The 23341-nt window shown below is 36.8% G+C and overlaps 2 protein-coding genes across 2 annotated transcripts; one reads left to right on the top strand and one right to left on the bottom strand.

Annotated features, from left to right (window-relative positions):
• Positions 1-1980: 1980 nt before the first annotated feature.
• LOC103026125 (zinc finger protein 239) lies at positions 1981-9759 on the top strand. The gene is made up of 2 exons (XM_007254016.4): positions 1981-2495; positions 4478-9759. Exons 1-2 carry the CDS (start codon positions 2294-2296, stop codon positions 5974-5976), a joined length of 1701 nt encoding a protein of 566 aa, XP_007254078.3. The 5' UTR covers positions 1981-2293; the 3' UTR covers positions 5977-9759.
• A 1574-nt stretch (positions 9760-11333) lies between these two features.
• Positions 11334-15688, bottom strand: LOC103035353 (proteinase-activated receptor 3). Its single transcript, XM_007254045.3, has 2 exons — positions 15539-15688; positions 11334-12358 (listed from the first exon to the last, which is right to left on the bottom strand). Exon 2 carries the CDS (start codon positions 12331-12333, stop codon positions 11395-11397), a length of 939 nt encoding a protein of 312 aa, XP_007254107.3. The 5' UTR covers positions 12334-12358; positions 15539-15688; the 3' UTR covers positions 11334-11394.
• Between the last annotated feature and the right edge of the window lie 7653 nt (positions 15689-23341).

Genomic DNA, 23341 nt, shown 5'->3' with positions numbered 1-23341 from the left:
ATACTGCAAGTTTCTTAATTTTTTACCATTTAAAGCAATTAATTTGTCAAAAAATATATATTTTAAGTTTGTTTGTATACAAGTAATTCTTTTTATATTTTTATATATATCCAACCAAGGCACATAATTACAATTTATACATCTAATAAGTGCTAAAATAATCGCTTGTGTGTACAATGTGATTGTAAAGCATCCTTGGATGTCTAAAAAAGCACCATATAAGTGTCTCTTCATTCTTTCATTCATTCATACTAAAAATTAATAGATTTAGTTAATTTAACCAGTCAGCACTGCAAACATGGCAAAAAAAACACACACCCACATCAAAGAAAAAAGTGTAAAATGTAAAAAGTGCTTTAAAGTGAAAGTTAACATTCCTCTATCTTTATAATAATGTGTTTATTGAGAGTAAATCTCATTGTTCATTCAAATTGACCCCACTGAGCCAAGAGTTTTCACCTGAGAGATCTCAATTTGAGATACATCACACTCTTATTTCTACATTTTAAAAATCCTCCCACTGACCATAGAGGAGCACTTCTATTTCTATAATTACAGGCTGTAAACCATCTGTTCCAGATGGTTGAAGAACAGGGTCAAAGGAAGCAAATGTATGCAGAGAAACAGATGGACTGCACTCTACAGTCTGTAATTTTAAAACTACAAAGTGTTTCTATATGGTAACTGGAGCTTATAAAAATAAACAGTATGTGCAGAAACAAGGAGGTGGTGTTAATGTTATGGCTAAACAGTGTAGCTCCTGATCCTTTAATGTGTAACCCTTCACATTAAAACAGTTACAGGAGGAAGGGGTGAAATCCTCCCCATAAGAATTCGGACAACCCTTCAGGCACCCGATACAAATAAAGTTAAAACAGTGGAGCTCTGAAGTTCAGCAACCTAGCTGCTAACTGTTAACTAGTTAACTTTAGGGCATTGTAGTGTCTTCAGAAAGGGGGCAAACGATGTAGCAGTTAATTATTATTGTCTATGTCTTAATTCCTCTGTGATGGGGAGCTGAAGCTTATTAGTTTTTTTTTTTTAGCTTTTAGCTTCTGCCTACTGTTCCACCTTTTAAGATGGAATGGGAAAGTTAGCTAACTAGCTACTGAGAGAAAGTACTAGCGTTTTCTATGTGTGTTATGAAGAAAATCGCCATAAAACATTGAAACTACACATTAAGCTATAGTAATATAGTGATTATCGTAATTTTTAACAAGGAAATTACTCCCAAGTTCATAAAGCTAGCTAAAATTGCTCTACGATTTGTGGCTGTTAAGATGATAAAGAGGCACTAAACTCCCTGATTTTTGCAGACTCCAACCTCAGCTCAAATATGAAAAAGCTAAACATATGTGAGGGGAAGTTTGAGCGGGGCACTGGGTGATGTATGGGTTTAGAGGCAGGGCAGGATGGAGAGCTGATTGGCTGAGCTGCAGCAGCAGCAGTGTGCCACTGATAGTGGTGAGGCCCAGATGGTTGGATGTCAGCAAGAGGGGCAGTATTAACATGCATATTGTGAGTGTCTGTACACTTCGTCATTTTTGCCTAGATGAGAATTTTGTTGTGATTAATCGGATTACATTTTTTAATTGATTGACACCACTACTATTAATATAACTTTACTATTAATAAACTATTAATATTAATAATATTGTTATTATTAGTAGTATATTAATAATAGTATACTACTAATACTAATAACATTTTCAATCAATATATGTTAAATTAGGATTTTTTCTGGTTGGTTCTACTGCTTGACTATATGATAAACTATTGCTATTTTTTATATTGAAATATAACAACTGCCATATGTTTTTACTAAAAACCAAACCAAAATTTACGAAGGTGTCTAATATGGATTTATAAAAATTGAAGTAAGCAGGTAAAGGGACTGTCATATGGACCTGCAGCTCTCCAAACCTGTAGGGGGCGACAGAGTGAGCCGAACACTATGAACCTGGGTAAATATCCCTCCGCCGTAAAACTAGTGGGGGTTGTAGTGGGTCTGCAGGTCTGTTCGAGTCTGTGCACAAAGAGAAGTTAAAAAAAAAAACACATTTTGCAGACAGCGCACGTGTCAGCTCGTTTAAACAGTCGGGTCTTGTGTATTTTGTGTAAGAAGGTCGTTTTTGTTTCAGATGGTCTCTGCTTTTTCTTGCGGACGCTAGTTAGCTAACCCCAGCTAATCGTGCGTGTAGCGGCTCGGCGCTGTGTGCTGGAACCAGAGAGCCACCAACCTCCTGAGGAAAAGCGCCCGGTCTGTTTATATACTCACTCTAACCCCGGGGAAATGGCCAGGTCTACAAACCTGAAGGCCTTCCTGGAGTCCTCTCTGAATGAAATCTTCAGAGCGACGGTGGGGAACATCCTGGACTCGGTGGACGAGACTCTGTCCGAGTACCAAGGAGAAATACGGCGGATCGTGTCCGAGAACGAAGACCTCAAGAAACGGCTGCTGGTCCAAGAGGCCACAAAAGGCTTTGTGAAGACAGGTAGGGGCCGTTAAACCCCCCTATTACCGCCCTTTATTATAGATATTAATGTTCTCTTTCCCTGGGGTTGGTTATTTACACCGCTGTGTTATTGATCACAGGGTTGTGGGATCGATACCCGGGTCCGCTAGCCCAGTATGGCGCCTCTGTTGGGCCCTTGAGCCCGGCACGGATCCCTGTCTGATCCAGGGATACTACTGTAGGTTAACAAACATATCTGACTCTGATGAGCTCTGATCCCAACTCAGTTTTTCCCCAAGCTGAGATATAAAGCTAGCTAATTAAATAACTGCCTAATATGAGGTCAGACTGTCCAAACCAAGGTTTAAACCCTTTACAGGCCTTGGAACGTATACGGCCTACAGGTGTAGGTGATACAAAACCTTTTCTCTGCCTGTTCACTTTCTAACTTACTCCACTTAATAATCAATCTAAATTCTGCATGTTTGAAAACACAACAGGTTTGAAAGACATGAAATGTTTGATTTGTATTCTGGAAAACACTGATTTTAAAGTGAAGTTCAGGAAAGACCCCATTCTATAATTATGTATTATACTTTATTTAATATTATATTATATTTTTAGTTGCTTACATTTTTTTATAATTTCTATTACATTTAGAATTTGTATTTATGTTTATTATCAAACATAAAACCTTTCTATGTAATGCTTGCATATAAATCTTCAACATTTAGTGTTGTAATATCAGGCAGACAATTAAGAAAAATGCTGTCCTCTTAAGGGGTTAATCTGTCTGTACAGACTTCGTAGATTGCAGAAATTAGAGTGAATTACCTTCATGTGTGGCATTTTTGCATTGTAGTTCTTTTATGTAAACATAGCTTTATCCTGATTACAGCTGGACCAAATAACTATCAATAATTTATCGTATCCTGATACATTTTCTTTATCATATGGAAAATAAGCATATCAAGGATATCATCAGTACATAAAGAACACCTACTCAACTGTACATTTTATTACAGAGGGTGTAAATATGTTTTTTGGATGATGTACAGTCAAGTTGAATGAAGAATCGCTGTAGTAAGCATAAAAGAGTATTTGAATAGCAGAACCTGCCACTGCTGATGAAATGTATCTGCATGCCAAAATATGATAAATACTGTGCATTATGAAAATATCTGATAATTGTGATAAATATGTCATATTTTTACAAAATTTTGCTTTAGTTTTCTCTTCCCCCTCTCTATTGCCATTTTCTTGGGTTTGTTAAAAGCACTATATAAATTGAACGCATTATTCAACTGAAATTATAAAATATATTGTGATAAAAAAAAATTCCACTTTGTCCAGCCCTAATCCTAATCTATAAAGTTGGATTAAATGATTTTGTTTACATGTCATTAGCCCTGTCACAATAACTCTTTTTGTTTGGATGATATATTGCCCCAAAAATAGTTGCAATAATCAGTACAACTGTCCTTTCATGACCTCTACATGCCACTGATATAATAAATAACTTTCTTTTAAAAATTATTTATAAATAAATTAATGCACAAGTTCAAAAAAAAAAGTTGACCGATCCTAAATACGAATCATCATAAGGAAAATGTGTCTTAAATAAATCAAACGTTTTTGCTTTGACCGCAGTTTTAGAAATGCAAACACTACATAGGCTTATAAAAGCTGGATTAGCCCAATGTGGGACATTTGCATCCTGTTTGAAAATGGGCCCCAGCTTTATTTTGATCACATGCTATCACAGTTGGTTGAGATGTGCAATATTGTGAAATTAGAAAATACATTATTGTAGGAAACTAGATAACATAATCTGCTTCTGTTGGATATGTCATGAAAAGCAATAACATTTAGAAATGTTACTTTTGTATAAAACAAGAAAGAAGCATAATGTTTTATTTAATTCAATATATGGGACATTGCACTTCCTGAAATGTGACTATATTGCAAACACACATTGCTTTAGCTCTGAAACTAAAACAAAGATTTTATTTGTATTTCAGAGAATGACGATGTTGCTGTTGCTGGTTTGGACCTATCGAGACAGACCTCTCTTCATACTTCATCCAGTGCATCCACATCGAGGAGTCAAAGAAAACGCCCAGACCCTAGAAAGCAGAGTGAAACTCAGACGAGGATCAGCAGTGATTCAAAGTCCAGGTTAATGAAATCAAGTTCTCAACCTCCAGAGAGCAGTGGTCTAACGCTTCAGATAGATAAGGCTACATCAAGTACCCCATTGACTTATGTAAAGACTGACCCTGACTATAAAGATGGCTCTGTCATCAATCTCTCGAATATGCAGGCGCCTGTTAATTTCACGACTAAGCAAATTAAAGTAGAATATCCCGTGGAGAACTTTATAGGCTCTGAAAGTTATGATCGGACTGTGCTTCCGCTAGACCGCTGCAAAGTCGATGATGGTGAGGTCAGGGTGACGGTGGTGTCTGATAAGCACTTGCAGAGCCCTTTAAGTGATGAGGATGAAGTTGCTGAAGTGGTTGACGCAGGTCATGTAGGTCATGCATCATACATGAATATTGATGGTCCGTCTGATTGTGCAGTAATAGAGGACCATTCAGATGTTGAGGTGGCTGTAGAGTTGGAGGAGGATGTTGAATTGATTAGCGAAAATTCCAACTCAGAAGAAGGAGCACAAGGTAAGAACTTCCCGTGCAGCATTTGTGGCAAAAGCTTCACCCGCACATCCTCGCTTAACATCCACATGAAGACTCACAGCACGGAGAAGGCTCATAGCTGCAACTTTTGTGGTAAAGACTTCAGTCGTGCCGACCTGCTGAGGAACCACAAGCGCACTCACACTGGAGAAAGGCCGTTCGCCTGCAACTTGTGTGGAAAGAGTTATGCTCATCAGGGTCAGCTTCGCATTCACAAGAGAGTGCACACCGGAGAGAAACCGTACTGCTGCCCACACTGCGGCAAACGCTTCAAGGAGCACAACCAGCTTAAAGTTCATTTGCGAACTCATACAGGGGAGCGGCCTTACACGTGCAGCGTGTGTGCCAAAACCTTCACAAACGCCGGCAACTTACGGATCCATATCCGTATTCACACTGGGGAGAAGCCATACTGCTGCGGCCAGTGTGGGAAGCGGTTTAACGGCATGGGCGACCTCAAAACGCACTACCGGATCCACACGGGGGAACGGCCGTACAGCTGTGATCTATGTGGCAAAACCTTCAGCCAGACCGGCCACCTCACCATCCACAAGCGCATGCACACGGGCGAGAAGCCGTACAGCTGTGGCGAGTGTGGTCGAAGGTTTACAGTGGCCAGCAGCCTCAAACTCCATCAGCTAACTCACACAGGAGAGCGGCTCTACAGCTGCTCACACTGCGACAAGAGCTTCAGCAGAACTGGACACTTAAAGAGGCATGAGCAGCTCCATTACAAGACTCGCACAAATGAACCCACGCCGAGGAAACGGCAGGCGCCTCAGACTTCATCCTTTGCAGCAGAAAGGACAGGACTGAATAGTTAAATTCTCATTGGATTTGCTAGTCTCAAAATGGTAACAACGCAGGCCTTTATGTGAATGTTACTGTGAACTAATAGCTTTTTGCACCGTGATCTGTTTGTGTTGCCCTACATTGCTTTTGTACGTCTTCTCTAGCCTTAAAGGAGCATGAAAAAATGTGATTTAGTCTTGTCATTAAGTGTTTGTCTCATGAATTGAATTCCATCAATTCCATTAGGGTGTGGGCATTTCAGGCAAACTGAAAGTGAAGTATAGGATTGCTAGAGGCTATTTAAGTATTCTTACTCATCTGAATATTAATTGTTAACAGTGTGTTCACAAACTGTTTTCTGATTTAAAGGAGTAGTTCAGTGAAGAAACTAAACTACTTAAGCCTGGTGCACACTAAAATTAAATTGAAAATTAAAGTACACCTAACGTTGCTGAGCACACACTACAGGAAAGTCATGACCTATATAAAAATGGATGATGTCCAGTTATTTGCAAGTGTAAATTAATCATCATCAAGTGAAAAAAGACACTTTGAAATAGGGATGCATGAATACCGATACTGGTATCTGTATCAGGCCGATACCACTATAAAATACTCATACTCGCCAATAAGGCCACAATACCAACATCTGATACCTAGTGCACATTGCTGCGCTAACAAACAGACAACTTTGTCAGTCAAGTAGAGCTGCAACGATTAGTCGATATAATCGACAATGTTGATTTATTTAAATTTGTCGACTACAGATTTAATTGTCGACTAATCGATAATTTGTAACAGTAGTGCATTACACAAAGTGCTGGGGAAAGAAGCGCAATGGGAGATGGGTAAATGGTTCACTCACACAGTTTACACTCTACTTAGACTGTGTCTCCAAAAGTGCACAAACACAACAGATTACATATTTACTTACTAAATATCAGTAGTTTCCACATTTAAACAACATCTAGACATTTGAATGTCTTTTAAATTTCATGTTCAGCTGTGTCTATTGTTTTTAGAAATGGAGGACATGGCAGAAATAATCGTCGACTAATCAAAAAAAAAAATCATCAGTAGACGATTACTAAAATAATAATTAGTTGCAGCCCTACTTCTAATTAATCAAAAATGATAAAAATGGTATCGATGCATCCCTACTTTGAAGTCCAGTTTGAGTGCCCAGAATGTCCAGACTGAGACTCATATGTACAAATCAAATTTCAAACACCTCCAACTGTGGTTTTGATCAAATTTTCATATTTGCTAAATAAACAAGTCCAGAATTTCCCAATTGGGCTCAGTTATAACCTTTTAGTAAACAATTGTTCTTTTGACTTTGTGGTGACATAAACTCATTGTTAATGGAATTCAGTGGAATGCTGTAGATGCAGCAGATACAGATTTGTTTGACAAACCTTTAATTAAGGTCAATTTTAGCCTTCTTGCCTTTACAGGGAAAAAAATAAAAATAGTTGTTAAAATAAGTGTATACAGTCAGATTAATACTGCTTGTGCATGTAGATCTAGCTGGTGCTATAGCTGGATTCAAGCATCATTGCAGAAGTTTTGAGTTATGGAACGGTCAAAGCGGATACTCTAAAAAATAATATATATTTTTAGTTTTGCTTCATGTATTTTGTACTGCTTTACAGTGTTCATTTACCTTAGAATTTAATTTGGGTGGATTAGATTTTTACAAACTCATAAAAGGCTGTTCAGAGGAATTCACTTAGCTAGCAAGCATGATAGCTAAGCAACATTTTTTTCCATTGCAGGAAACACGCAAGTCTGTCTGCTTGAAACTTCTCTTATAAATGTTTAGACGAGAATGATAGATCAACTACATGGATAGAACATGCGATGTTGGGATCTGAAGCTCACTTGCTAAGCTAGCCATAGTACAGATGCACCGAGTTACACAGAACTTTCCTGAGTACTGATGATAAAAATTTGTGTCTAAGAGAGTGAAGTCGTTGTAAGCTAGCTGTGGTGCCTAACACCACAGCACAGACCGATTTTTACCTAAATGAGGCTCAAATCACACACAAGTGTTTGGAGGCACACATTGCAGGCTTCTTTGTCCAGGTTTAGGGACTTTGCCTTTGCTAAACTTACAACTGTATTTTTTTACCCCACCTGTTTTTAGAAAGTAGCATTAAATTTATCAGAGAGCTCCCCCATCGTGTGGCTATCTTAAATGCACATGAATGAATGAGCTATATTGACCTGTATTAACTAGACACTGTTCTCATTTAGAGATGGCGTTAAAGTGTTTTAATATTGTTATATATGGTATTGCTGTTATTCCGCACAACTGTAATATGAACATTATGTTGAACTTTCATCTAAAAAGTTCATATTCAAAACTGATGCAGATGCTCGCAGATGAAGAGTCTTCATGCTATTTTTAACAATCGTTTATGACAATGTCAAGTTGGGTTGATAAAAAAAAAAAGGTTGCATGAACATCAGATTTCATAGCAAAAAAAAAAAAAAGTGAAAAGTAAAAACTGGCACTCCTTGGACTTAAATTACTGGTTGAGCATCTTTCTGTCATTCACACTGCCACACAGTTACTACATCTGTGTTAACTAAGACAAAAATGATTGGATTTAGGCCACTTTTCCAGTTGCGTGATTGTGTAGCCTCAGTTGGTCTGAAGGTAAATACAGTGGAAGCTCTGTTAGCTTAGGGAAGAATGTTAATACCTAGAAGCAGTAATCCTGAAATGCAGAGTTGGATAAAGAAAAGTCATTCAAATCAATGATGTATGTACACATTTAATTTTGAACTGTTTTTTCATACATCTTAATGAAGGTCTAAAGGCATTTGACATCTAGAAAAAATATGATACATGTTTTGGCTGTTGTTTAAATTGTGATAAATAATAATTCAAATGATCTGAAATGTAAGAATGTGTAAGAACTTGTAAATGTACCTATAATTTATTTGAACTGTAATGTCTATAAATAGTAGCAATGGCTTTAGCCCACAATTGAGTAACATAAAGAACATAAAGTAAAGTTTTTTTAATGTTAATTATTTAATGTAAGCACAAATGTGTTGTATTGCTTGCATTAATTACTTAAACACACAAATCTGCTCAAGTAGCACATTACATTGTTTTAAATAACCAGTTTTATTTTAAATTACTTGTACAGTATTTACATGTAAACAGATACATTTTGCAACAGGTCCAATACATTTTATTTCAAAACGAATTGAAATTTGTGTGTTTGTGCATTGTATGATTGTGGGTTCAGTCCTGCCTCTGTTCTGGGTACTCCCTGTGTTTGTGTGGGTTTCCTGGTAGGTAGGTGGGCTGTTAGCTATGCTAGGTTGCCCCCAGGTGTGAGTGAATGGATGTGGTGGATGTGTGGTACCCTGGTGCCCTTTCCAGGGGGTATTCCTGCCTTGTGTTTAATTATTCTGGGTAGGTTTTGGACCCACTGCAACATCTGACCATAAAGAACTGGATGATATGAATCAACAAAAGAATGAGATAAATTTACATTAAAGTTAAAACTGAAAATCCAAATGATTCATACTAATTTTTTCCCTTTATTTGACCTGGTTCATCTGGCTGTATATGTCGTGTGTCTATTCGTTCATACCATGACTGTAAAGTATACTGTACCCTGGACTCTGTAATGTACAGCTGTATATCAGTAATGTAGCGGGTTGCAGATCTACCTGATTCAGTGAGGTAAAGTGATACCAAAGATTTTTTTATTTATTATTATGTGTAATTATGATAACATTAGAAATCATGCTTGCTTGCTAAGCAACAATAAAGATGATTCATAACACAATTTAAGTGTTTAAAGTGTTTTCATGCGTTTTATTAAAACAATGTTCCCATCTCTTTATTTTTTATGCATTTTTTTTTATATCATTTAAATCCAGTAGTTGTATTTGCATCATTACACAATTACCTAAAAATTAAATAAAACCTCATTACATTAACATTTGCGAATGCTTTTGCTTTTTCATGTCATTGATTTGAACATGCATTTACATTTAGAAGATTTCAGAACCCATTTAATTTTGTTACATTTGTTTTATCTTTTTTTTTTCTGTTCAGTTATGCAGGTATGTGTCAAGCTCTTTCTTGGATAATTGACTATTCTATCGGGTTACGACTTTGCACAGACTGAGAAAACATAAAGAAATCAAGACTGTCAACTGTCATGTCAAGATCAGAGTTTGTGAGTTTGTAACATTGTGTACATTTGGTTCAGTTAGTTTTGGTTTCACAGCATCTTTATACTAAATATAGAATGTTAGTTATGAGTTTGGCGAGTTCCTGTTCCAAATTCTAGCTCTAATGACAGAATCTGACTCTTCTTGGCGTACTCAGGACCCCCCAGCCGAATAAGTAACAGATTATCCTCTGATTGCTTTTATTTATGTTTGTAAATAGGGGGTTCATCTACTGTTACAGTAAATAAATTCATTTTCAGTCTAAGCTTTGTATTCATACTGCTGCGTGATGCGCCTTCACGCCAAGAGGAGTTGGATTTAGGCACAACACCAACATCTCTTTTCCTCTTATTTGTTAAAAGACTGCCTGGACTTTAAAGGTATTTGGTCTAAAAATCTGAAACAATTAGAAAAGTGCTTTCACACTGCAGATGCAGATGAACCGGTTTCCCCTTTCACATTCACAGTTATTTTGGTTCAGACCCAAACTAAAAAATCCAAAAGTTTGGACCAAACAAGGCAGATGTTAAAACACCTAAATACAGCTGCTGAAATATCTGATTGCTGAGCTAAAATCCCCTTTTACAAGATATCTTAATGGGATTTCTACACCTTAATCCGGTCTAAGAAATCATTGTATGATGTTAAAATAACTACTTGAATAACAAATGACTGCAGAAATCCCATTATGATTGGGTTATAGTTTCTGAAGGAACCAGCATTTAGTTACCATTTTATTGAACCTTCTGTGATGTACACGTCTCTGCAGTTCTTTCTCCGCAAGTTACTTTTAGACAGATCTTATCAAACCAAACCACTCAGAATGACTTTATTTATTGTGACTCTTAATTAAATGTTTAATAAATGAGGGGATTGTTCTGTAAGGTATTTGTACTTAGGTTTTTTAACTATACCTAAAATTAATCTGCTCATAGTTATATAAATGTAATTAAGTAAATAGACGTTATTGGTATTTAAAATTTGAAGCAAAGTGTAAATTGACACTGATTAGCCATAGCATTAAATCCTCCTTGGCAGCACAAAAAAACGTATAGAGGGATATAGATGTTTGGGCGTTACCTAGCAGTCCTAATATCCCATGACTATATATATATATATATATATATATATATATATATATATATATATATATATATATATATATATATATATATATATATATATATATATATATATATATATAGTCGGTACTCAAACCTCTTTACATTTTAATAAAAGCACTATTAATCAGCTACTGTGCACACAGTCGATGGCTCACTTTGGATTGTACTCTTCGTTTCTTCATCAGTGCAGCTTCTGCAGCAGCACGCAGGACATTTGGGCGGCTCCCTGGACAGATAGAGCAGCGGCTGAATGCTGCTGCTGATGTCCATGAACCCGAAGGCGATGTAGTGGATGTAGCATTTGAACACGTCGTGAGTGAAGAAAGCCTGGAACGGGAAAAGAGCTACAGGAGGGAGGTAGTTGAAGACGATGATGGCCAGAATAATGAGGACCATCTTGAAAGCCCTTTTCTTGACAGGGTGCATCTCATCCCGGCCCGGTCCAGACTGCTGCAGGACCCAGAGGATGGAGATGTTGCAGAAGACCATGAACACAAAGGCTGCCAGGATCATGACCGTGAAGACCTTTTCAAAGCTGGGGATGCTTCCTATACACTTCAGAACAGCATAGGCCAGAGTGATGACCCACATGACCCCGGCGCACACCGGCCGGTGCGGGCGGTCCTTCAGTTTTGTGAAGGTTATTGGATGCCGGACGGCCATGTAGCGGTCCAGGCAGATGCAGGACAGAAAGAGGGGTGAGGAGTCCTTCACACCGTAGAAGAAGCGCAGGACGTACCATGTGCTGCTGGTGGTCAAGTACACCAGGTTGGCAAACTCCAATGGTGGGATGAGGCAGAAGAAGGTGTCCAGCACAGCCAGGTGGACAATGAAGATGTCTGAGGTGGACGAGTCTCCCTTGCTCCTGAAGATGAGCCACAGTACCATGATGTTGGCCGGTATGCCCATGAACATGTTGATGAACTGCATGCCCAGGTAGAAGAGGATGACCTCGGGCATGTGCTGGCAGGTTTGATACACAGTCTTGTCCGCCACGGAGGCATTGAGGGGGTGGTGACTATTGAGCAGGGTGTTGTTGATGTAGGTGGCTGTCTCCATCCTGCTTCACCTGATGGAGCAGATTCTGCATAGATCATAGAAAAAAACTTTAAATAATATATTTTGAAAAATACATTTAGGCAGGGTGTCTTAAAGTAAGGAAACATACAATAAAAAAAGTTTGTCAAAAAGTGATCCAGTTTTAGACACTAGGATATTTCATATATGGGGTTCCTTACATTTAATACATGCTGTATTTAAAAAATCAAAAACTTTTTAGTGCTAAACGTATGCAGGATTTACTTTAGAACAAACAGTATACTGAAGTTAAAATCAACTGAATTAGTTTTAAAGGTAAATTTTGAATAAATTATATTTTAATCTCAAGTGTGGTATCCAAACAACAAGAAGTATAGATGAAGCATATAATATTGTGACAAATGTTCACACTGTTGTGTACTAAAAAAACAGCTTAAAAAATAAGTACATATTTTAAAAGAACCTTTTAGATAGCATTTATTTTTTCACATTTTAACGTTTACCTTTATTCACCAATGTCCCTCCATGAGAAAACAATACATTTAAAATATATTCACAGTGATCACTGAGCACATTATATGTCAACTTGTTTCTTTTCACAAATATTTTTAACTTATTTTTAAATATTTTATTCATAAAACTGTTTTATGAAAAAAAAAATACAAAGTGATGAATGTAGGCAGTGCAGACATCCACATAATCTTTCAACATTATAATTAGCCTGCATTCCATCCCTACTGTCTACAACTTCTTTAAAAACATAAAGCAAGACAACAATCCCACAACAAGCAGTTACACTAATACACCTATTGATGATCAGAGATTCTGCTTACCGAATAAAGAGCTGAGTAAATCCTAAATGCACTTTAATAACTGAACGTGTCTCCATGCCTTCTTTTTTGACTCACTCCATCCAACTGAGACCAAGTGAGACCCAAACGGAACATAAAGCTGCCTTGACATGTGACAACCCCTGAACTAACATTTCCTTCTAAATGGAAATGATATTGAAATGATACGGTATTGATAATGTAACCACAAACCAACACAGATATCAATTTATGACCTTAATTTCCATGTCCTGGACATGCTTCCATTGTCTGCTTTGCTCTTTAACCTGAATTAGAACTAGAAGTGACCTGCATTAGAATTAGAAATTATTTTACCATTAATACAGTGTATTTATGAAGCTTAAATATGTTATCAGTATTATGATAGTGTGCAGGGATCTGTCAGAGATCTGTGTGTGTTTAGACAGGCGAAAGTCATTTAATAAAATTACTTATTAAATGTATTAACATCAATTTATGGCTACAGACTAATGGCAACGTGTACATAGTTACACTATATACAGTATCTATTTAACATAAAATTACTGACTGTAATTAAAGTTTAATTAAACCTTTCACGTAAAAGCAATATACTTTTACATTTAAATTAAATGTACTTTCACATTCAGTGACTAAACCCACTATGGCATGAACTACATTTTAGGGATGACAAAGAATCACACCACTGTTTGGGAGATTTTTCCTTTGATATTTTTTTTATTTTGATCACAGGCTGATTATTTGTTTCACCACTGCTTTATCATGAAGACCCTAAATAAAATTGATGTACATAATGTTGCCCAAATGCAACAAATGAAAAAAAGGAAAGTTTTAGAAAGTTTACAACAACAACGTAAGCATATAGTAAAATTATATCTTATTATATTCTTAGACATATACAGTACATATATACATTTTTTATGACCCACTTGTATGCCTTATTGTATTGGAAGTAAATATGCCAACATTATATTAAAAATAAGATACACAGAAAATGAGGTATAGAATTGTATAATAACCGAAAGATTGGTTGTTGCCTGAGGGCAATATCATGCCAATAGAGAGTTAAATAGGAAGGACATAGTTTAGTTTTCAAATATTTTGTTTTCATAAAACTATATAAAGTTTCAGTATCCTTAACTGGGTATATTAAACAAAAGATGTGGATACCATCACAAAAACAAACAAAAAAAAAAAATATATATATATATTACTAGAATACAGTTTTTCATTATTCATAGACATATTAATAATTAAATTAAAAGAATATGACACTATTTTATCATATTGTGGTACATTTTGCTTTTATGATACACAATATACTTTTCTGAGAATATCATGTACTTTTTCACTGCTTAAAAAACTCCAAACTGCACATTTTATTACAGAGAGTGTAAATAGTTCTGTATAACTGGATGAAGTGCTGCATATTTTGAACTCATATCACTGTATTCAGTATGGGAGAGTATTTGCTATATAATAGTTTTTAAGAATGTGCCGTTTTTAATGCATTTTTTGTTTGTTATTACTATACAATATATAACTATTAATAATGGTATATAGTATTTTTTTACCATATCGCTTACCCCCAAATTGTAAAGTCTTGGCCTGATATCCTGAAGTGTGACAGCTACTTTATTCTGAAATATTTTACCTTCAGCTTCAGTGTGACATTTATAATTTAGTCAACTAAAATTGTTACTGAAGTGGAAGAATCAGTTTTTTGTAAGGACCCTGATCTTTGATGTGAAAATTTTCAAATGTTGATTTAATTACATATCATCACTGTCCAATGAAAAACAAGTATCTACATTTTTGTTTATTTTTAGTTTACTACATGATTTGAACAGACAAACTGTCCCGTACACTGTGCCAAAATTTCGTGATGAATAGACCAATAGAAATACTTAAAAATGAACTTAAATAAACTTTACATTGACTTCTGTTGAAAGTTTATAAGTTTTTTTTTTCTCTTCTGTAAAGGTGCTGTTTGGGAGATACTTGTTTTTTTCATTGGACAGCGACGATATGTGCTTTCCTTAAATAATTAACTATGCAATGCAAAGTACTACCTGTTTTAAAATACATTAGACATTATTATATATTCATAAATGGTATAGACCCGTAGAATTATTACCATTATACTCGTCACACTCTTCATGGATTTTACAACAATATCTTTATTATTCATTCAAAACTCTCATTATTTAATCAAAAGTGATGCTTTTGAACAGAATAATTGAAAAATAACTTCTTTTTTTTAAGTTTTATCCTTAAATTGAATATTAAATTAATCTTTTTTCATTCTGAGATTTGGAAACAGGCATGCACATTTAAATGCATAAAAAAGAAAAATCGAAATGCAGATTAAACAAAAGTAGACACTGCAAGCTTACCAGTGTAATGGAAAATTATTCCTCCTCTGGCTGAAGGTCACACAGATGTTGAAGTGTTAGGTTCTGTTAGCCTGTTTAGAATATGCTCATCTGGAATATGAGCGTCTGTCATAGGACATCTTCAAACCTCAGGAACAGAGGACAACCCAGCACCCATGATTCAACACCACAGGGAACCTGAGCATCCAATCACAGCAAATTCTCCTTTAAAGAGGAGAGGAGGAACCTGGAGATTTTCCAGCTCAGGCCCTTTCACCATCATTATATTAATTTTAAATTAAATTAACTAATTTATAATTAGTTATCATTCACTATTTTCTATCAGATATTTTAGATTTGATCAGTAATAAAGTATATAGAATGAGATTCTGCACTGGCTCATTTGGAGAGCATGTTCTGGCAAGTCCTCATCATTCACACCGATTGGCAATGATGCAACTTGCCATTGGAGCCTGACGGAAATTTGGAAGTAAACAACTGATGCAACCGTCCATTGGTACCCTCCTGAAATTTAGTGTAACAAAGTGTAACTTATTACATGGAGGTGATGAAGCCGGCTGGGTGGAGAGGATGTTTTTTTTTTAAAAAAAGGTTTGATAAATGTGCTTCCGTTTCACCCAAATCTATTATTTTAATAAAAATCCTAAAAGAACGTTCAGCGTACATCTTCAGGTCTTTTGGTCTGGTCATTGGTCAAAACCAATGTGTGACAGTGCTTTTCTGTGTGCCACAGTCAAAACCCTCTAATAGTAATCCTTACAGGAAAATGCATACATGATTTGACACCCAGTCATGAAATATATTTATTATTATATATTTAGTATTAGGAATTTGATCTGACAAATGGATTTTTGCAGGATTTTAAACACATTTTAGGAATACTCATGATGTTCACTTATATACACTCAATAATCTGATAATGCTGATTATTCAAATGATCCTGTAAACTGCATACTTCTATAACTTCAAAGATTAAGGTCTTCTGATCTGATCTGAAGTCTGATAAAGAGATTTTGGATTTAGCTCAGTAATCTGATTTCTCTAACTCTGATTTCTTTCAGTTTTCTCAGTCTATTCATGAACACAAACACAACTGGATTGATCAGACACTCATGGAAAAAAAGCTTTTACCTGCTTGTACCAGCATTGCATACTTTTAAAAATCATACAAATCAAAGACCTATATTTTTCTGGTAAAGTGGGTCCATGTTTACAGAAAGCCCAGCAGGAGGTTTGAGGTTTAGATCATATGCTTGGATATGAGATGGTTCTAAAATAGACATCTGATTCATGTATTTCCCATTATCTGATTAACATAATCACAATTAACTTTGACTTTTACCTATACTTAGTACCACACTGTTCAAAGTAAAAGTTCATTTTTTAAGGAACTTTTAAGGGTTCTTCAGTTTATAAAAAGGTGCAGGAACCACATAAGGTGCGTTAAGGAACCTCCAAGAAAAGCACTGGTGTTGTAACTGTAAATAAATTAGGCATAAATGAGGAGGACTATAGGCTAGGTGCAAAAGAATATTGATTGAGTGGCATCTGCACAGCAGTGCTTTGGAGTTTAGCCTCCTCTTTTAACCCATTCATGATAGTGAACACACACTAGTGAAGTTAATGGGTTAGTGAGGTAGCTGCCCACATACTCACAGTGGTGGGCAACTACCTTAAGGCCTATGGAGCAATTAGGTTAAATTAGGGACTTGTTTAAAGACGCCTCATGCTTGTATGTTGAGGAATGAGATCGCACGGTTTCATTCTGCCATTCCAGGTTGTTAAAGTGATCAAACTGATCACCTTCTGGCCCCAAACCCACTTCTTAAATCATTATACAGGTGTTTCACCTCCCTGGTTCTGAAGGACCAATACCCTGTATTTTAGAGTTCTAGAGTTCTCTCTTCTACAATCCAACCAATGAGCTCATTTAAAGCCTATCATTAAGTTAAATTATTGGTTGTGGTTAAGCAGGAAATTCAATAACATGACTGGGGTTGAGAAACTGCTTTATGCCATTGCTGCAGATCTTATTAACATGTGGTCACTGTCAAACAAGACTGATGAACTTTTTTGCTCTCTAACTCTGGATTATTTGGAAATTGCTCATGGATTCCCTGAGACATGGCTTACTGTGTGCACTTCAATCTTAGAGGATGACATTGTCAGAGTAGACAGAACCTGCAGGCGGGGGTGTGCATTCTCCATTGTAAAACGACTAACTCACTGCTTGGCTGAGTCAGTATAACACTTTATCAAGTGCAGACTGTTCTGTCAGTTTAGGAAAATTACATGTACCTGTACTGCAGCTGTCTGTGTACCTTCTCAGGCAATGCCAAACAAAACATAAATTATCTCTGTGCTGCTTTATGCAATCTTCAAATGCTGCACGCAAAGGGGGCTTTTCTTACTTTTGGGAAATTTTAACCACGCAAACCAAAAGACTGTACACTTTTCCTCAGATAATGTACACACTAGCATTTGTGATGCATACAACCAACCAAACCAAATCCCTTCTCCACATATTGGGCAGTCAGACCAGCTTTCTTTGTGATTCTTACATATGTAAAACTCCATCATCCATTATGAGGACAGTAAAAGTGTGGCTGGAGGGGGCAGATGCCTGCTTTGTGGGAGTAGAGATCACAGAATAAAATCAGGGATCAGACAGTTCAGAATAAAGGAGGATAATAAAGCATGCAGAGAAACAGATTCATTACAGTAATTATAGAACAACACAGCGTTCTGAAAAGACAGGCATCACAATTATACATGTATAATGAAATATTCACATTCACACAAAAATATAGGGTTGTGCAGATTTGAAGGACTATACTTATAGCATCATTTTAAGTTAATATAAGTGTACTGTAAAAAAAATAAAAAAATAAATAAAAATGTTCTACTTTAATGTGAACTATTGCAAACTAATTGCCTCAACTAACATAATACACTCCTTGGCCAAAAAAAAGTCAGCACTAAAAAAAACCCACACTCTAATATTTTGTTGAACCGCCTTTAGCTTTGACTGCAGCAAGCATTTACTGTGGCACTGTTTCAATAAGCTTTGCAATGTCACAAGATTTATTTATTTTAATCCAGTGTTGCATTAATAAATGAATTTATCACCAAGATCTTGCAGCATTGACGATGGTAGAGTCTGACCGCTGCACAAAGTCTTCTCCAGCACATCCCAAAGATTCTCAATGAGGTTAAGGTCTGGACTCTGTGGTGAACTCTCTCAAGCCATGTGTGAAAATGGGGATCTCATGCTCCCTGAATCACTCTTTCACAATTCCAGCCCCATGAATCCTGACATTATCATCTTGGAATATGCTTGTGTCATCAGGGAAGAAAAAATCCATGGATGGAATAATCTGGTCTATATTCAGTATATTCAGGTATTCAGTCAGCTGACCTCATTCTTTGAGCCAGTCAGTGTAGTTTCATGTTTAAAGTTTATCAGACATATTAGGCGTGTCCTCCCACCTCTTACTTATCAGAAGGGTGTAATCATTCATTCCACAGGCAGCTTCTCTTGGGATTTTAATATATACATGTTTGTGTTATATAATAGTTAACTGCCAGGTCTCAGTGTTGAAGGCTATAAGAGCAAGTTGCTGTGTTTTGTGTTGCTCAGTGTGACAATATGCTGACTGGGTCCAGCTGGTCACATTTATATATATATATATATATATATATATATATATATATATATATATATATATATATATATATATATATATATATATAGTATTCATCTATTTCTGGTTCTCAGTTACATATAAATGAACAAAAATATAGTGTTGCACATACAACATGAATTTTTAGTTGATCTTAAAGGGTAGTCAGCAGAACTTACCATACACATTACTTTTTACAGTTTTTCTCAATTGGTTTGGCTCATTTCTTGAAACTGAGATGACATTCCTATAACTAAAAGGTAAATTGGCCAAACAGACTTACAGTTCTTCACAACACTTCAGATAACCAGCAAAATGTCATATGTCTCCCAAAACGTTCATTCTTGCTTCAAAATGAAGTCCCTCTCCCATATAAATAGTCAGTACCATAAAAATGGCATAGATCCTTCTCAATTGCTCTGGCACATTTTCATTAATTTTGTCCATCTGTCAAAATAAACTGGACGGTGCAGCAAAACTACATGGATCCTCATCACTGCTCATATCGCTCCAAAAACAGTTTACCCACGTGTCAAAACTAATTTCCTTTCTCACACAAATCATCAGTGCCCCCAAAATGCATTGTCCCTTTGGCATTGTGTAAGTACTGCAAGTCAAAATGCTTAGATGTTTTGTCTTTATGGCAGAGGTCTAGCTAAAGGAATACAATGTTCACACCACACACACTGCACTCAATCTGCTGAGGAAATTGTAACTATTTTTATTTACAAGTACATTTTTACACATTCCTGTAGGTAGAAAGAAAAGAAAATACTAAGGAAAATGTATCAAATATACTATGTATACAAATTACAAAAACCTGCAAAAACAAAACAAAATACATTACAGTAGGTAAAAAAATAGTCAAGCATCACAAATGCAATACAGTAACATTCTGACTAATCTGTGTCACTCCCCTCTCTCCATCACCTTCCTGGTCATCCATCCGCTGCAGTCTGTTTGGCCATAAATTCTCATCAACATTGCATCTGATATGTTCTTTAGCAATGCACTGTGGGAAGAATGCCTGAGCCATCCTCTACACTGATCGCCACAGGACTATATAATCATTATATCATCACAGGACTATATCATCGTTATATAATCACAGGACTAGCATCAAAGAACTAGCACCAGGCCAAGATGTATACAGTGGATAGTAAAAGTCTACACACCCCTGTTCAAATGGTAGGTTTTTGTGATGTAAAAAAATTACAATAAGACAAATAATTTCTACCTATAATGTGACCTATAACCTGTACAATACAATTTAAAAAAAAAAACAGAAATCTTTCAGGGAGGTGAAGTAAAAATAAACAACTGAGATATTGAGGTTGCATAAGTGTGCACACCCTTTTATAACTAGGGGTGTTGCTGTGTTCAAATTTAACCAATAACCTTCAAACTCACTTTAAATTGGAGTCAGCACACACCTGTCAACAATTAAAGTGCCTCTGATCAACTCCAAATAACTGTTCTAGTAGGCTTGTCCTGATATTTTTGTAGCCACATCTTTCAGCACAAGCCATGGTCCACAAAGAGATGCCAGAGCATCAGAGGTACAGTTGTGGTCAAAAGTTTACACTTGTAAAAAAACATAATGTTATGGCTGTCTTGAGTTTTCAATAAGTTCTACAACTCTTATTTTTCTGTGATAGAGTGATCGGAACACATACATGTTTGTCACAAAAAACAGTCATAAAATTTGGTTCTTTCATAAATTTATTATGGGTCTGCTGAAAATGTCACCAAATCTGCTGGGTCAAAAATATACATACAGCAACATTAGTATTTGGTTACATGTCCCTTGGCCATTTTCACGGCAACTAGGCGCTTTTGGTAGCCATCCACAAGCTCCTGGCAAGCTTCAGGTCGAATGTTTGACCACTCTTCTTGACAGAATTGGTGCAGTTCAGCTAAATGTGATGGTTTTCTTGCATGAACCCGTTTCTTTAGCACTGTCCACATGTTCTCAATGGGGTTTAAGTCAGGACTTTTGGAAGGCCATTCTAAAACCTTAATTCTAGCCTGGTTTAGCCATTCCTTTACCACTTTTGATGTGTGTTTTGGGTCATTGTCTTGTTGGAACACCCAACTGCGCCCAAGACCCAACCTTCGGGCTGATGGTTTTAAGTTTTCCTGCAGAATTTGGAGGTAATCCTCCTTCTTCATTATCCCATTTACTTTCTGCAAAGAACCAGTTCCACTGGCAGCAAAACATCCCCAGAGCATAATACTACCACCACCATGCTTGACAGTAGGCATGGTGTTCCTGGGATTAAAGGCCTCACCTTTTCTCCTCCAAACATATTGCTGGGTGTTGTGGCCAAACAGCTCAATTTTTGTTTCGTCTGACCAGAGAACTTTCCTCCAGAAGGTTTTATCTTTGTCCATGTGATCAGCAGCAAACTTCAGCCGAGTCTTAAGGTGCCTTTTCTGGAGCAAGGGCTTCTTTCTTGCACGGCAGCCTCTCAGTCCATGGCGATGTAAAACACGCTTGACTGTGGAGACTGACACCTGTGTTCCATCAGCTTCCAAATCCTTGCAGACCTGCTTCTTGGTGATTCTTGGTTGACTCTTGACCATCCTGACCAATCTCCTCTCGGCAGCATGTGATAGCTTGCGTTTTCTTCCTGATCGTGGCAGTGACACAACTGTTCCATGCACTTTATACTTGCGTATAATTGTCTGCACAGTTGCTCTTGGGACCTGTAGCTGCTTTGAAATGGCTCCAAGTGACTTCCCTGACTTGTTCAAGTCAATAATTCGCTTTTTCAGATCCACACTGAGTTCCTTTGACTTTCCCATTGTAGCTTTTGTAGCTGAGTCTAATCACTGGGTCAAATGAGCCCTATTTAAATGGGCTCATGAGAAGTCAACAGCTGTAGTCAATCAGAATCACTTACAAGAAGTGAAGAGGCCATGACATGAAGCTAATTTGATTGACACAACTCGCTACATCACCAAAATTGACAAATTTTGTTGCTGTATGTATATTTTTGACCCAGCAGATTTGGTGACATTTTCAGCAGACCCATAATAAATTTATGAAAGAACCAAATTTTATGACTGTTTTTTGTGACAAACATGTATGTGTTCCGATCACTCTATCACAGAAAAATAAGAGTTGTAGAACTTATTGAAAACTCAAGACAGCCATAACATTATGTTTTTTTACAAGTGTATGTAAACTTTTGACCACAACTGTATCTCATTATTCATAGATATCAGTCAAGTGAAGGCTACAAAAGTCATTAAATATACCATGGAACACTTTGAAGACTGTCATCATCAAGTGGAGAAAACATGGCACAACAAGACATTACCAAGACATTTGACAAAAATTGATGATGACAAGAAGAAAATTGGTCAAGGAGGCTGCCAAGAAGCCGACAGCAGCACTGAAGGAGCTGCAAGAATTTCTGGCAAGTACTGGCTGTGTAGTACATGTGACAACAATCTGCCGACTTCTTCATATGTCTGTGCAAAACAAACATCCAGAAAACATCTAAGCTCTACTTAATTTTCCAAAAATTCATCTGATATCTACCAAACGCATGTGGGAAAATGTGTTATGGTTTAATGAAACCAAGGTTAAACGTTTTGGACATAATTCCAAAAGGTATATTAGGCGCAAAAGCAACACTGCTCGTCACCAAAAGAACAGCATACCTACAGTGAAGCATGGTGGTGGCAGCATCATACTTTGGGGCTGTTTTTCTTCAGCTGGAACTGGGGCTTTATTCAGGGTGGACGGAATTTTGAACAGTTCCAAATACCAGTCAGTATTGGCAAAAACCTTCGGCCTCTGGTAGAAAACTGAAGATGAAAAGGAACTTCATCTTTCAGCACAACAATGACACAAAGGACACATCTAAATCAACAAAAGAATGGCTTCAGCGGTATAAGATTAAGGCTTTGGAATGGCCCAGCCTGAATCCAGACCTGAATCCCATTGAACATCTGTGGGGTAATCTGAAGAGGGCTGGGCACAGGAGATGCCCTCACATTTTGTCAGATTTTGAGCAGTTATGCAAAGAAGAGTGGGCAAATTTTGCCACATCAAGATGTGTCACGCTGATAGGTTCTTACCCAAAAAGACTGAGTGCTGTAATAAATG

The sequence above is a fragment of the Astyanax mexicanus genome, chromosome 1 (assembly GCF_023375975.1).
Source record: "Astyanax mexicanus isolate ESR-SI-001 chromosome 1, AstMex3_surface, whole genome shotgun sequence".
NCBI lineage: Eukaryota > Metazoa > Chordata > Actinopteri > Characiformes > Acestrorhamphidae > Astyanax > Astyanax mexicanus.
This window is presented reverse-complemented; position numbering and strand designations above follow the sequence as displayed.

Bases quoted from the DNA above. Each gene is read 5' to 3' on its own strand.
- LOC103026125 (XM_007254016.4), top strand. From the start codon at position 2,294: ATGGCCAGGTCTACAAACCTGAAGGCCTTCCTGGAGTCCTCTCTGAAT. The intron at 2,496-4,477 runs GTAGGGGCCGTT...TTTGTATTTCAG, and splicing joins AAAAGGCTTTGTGAAGACAG to AGAATGACGATGTTGCTGTT.
- LOC103035353 (XM_007254045.3), bottom strand. From the start codon at position 12,333: ATGGAGACAGCCACCTACATCAACAACACCCTGCTCAATAGTCACCAC.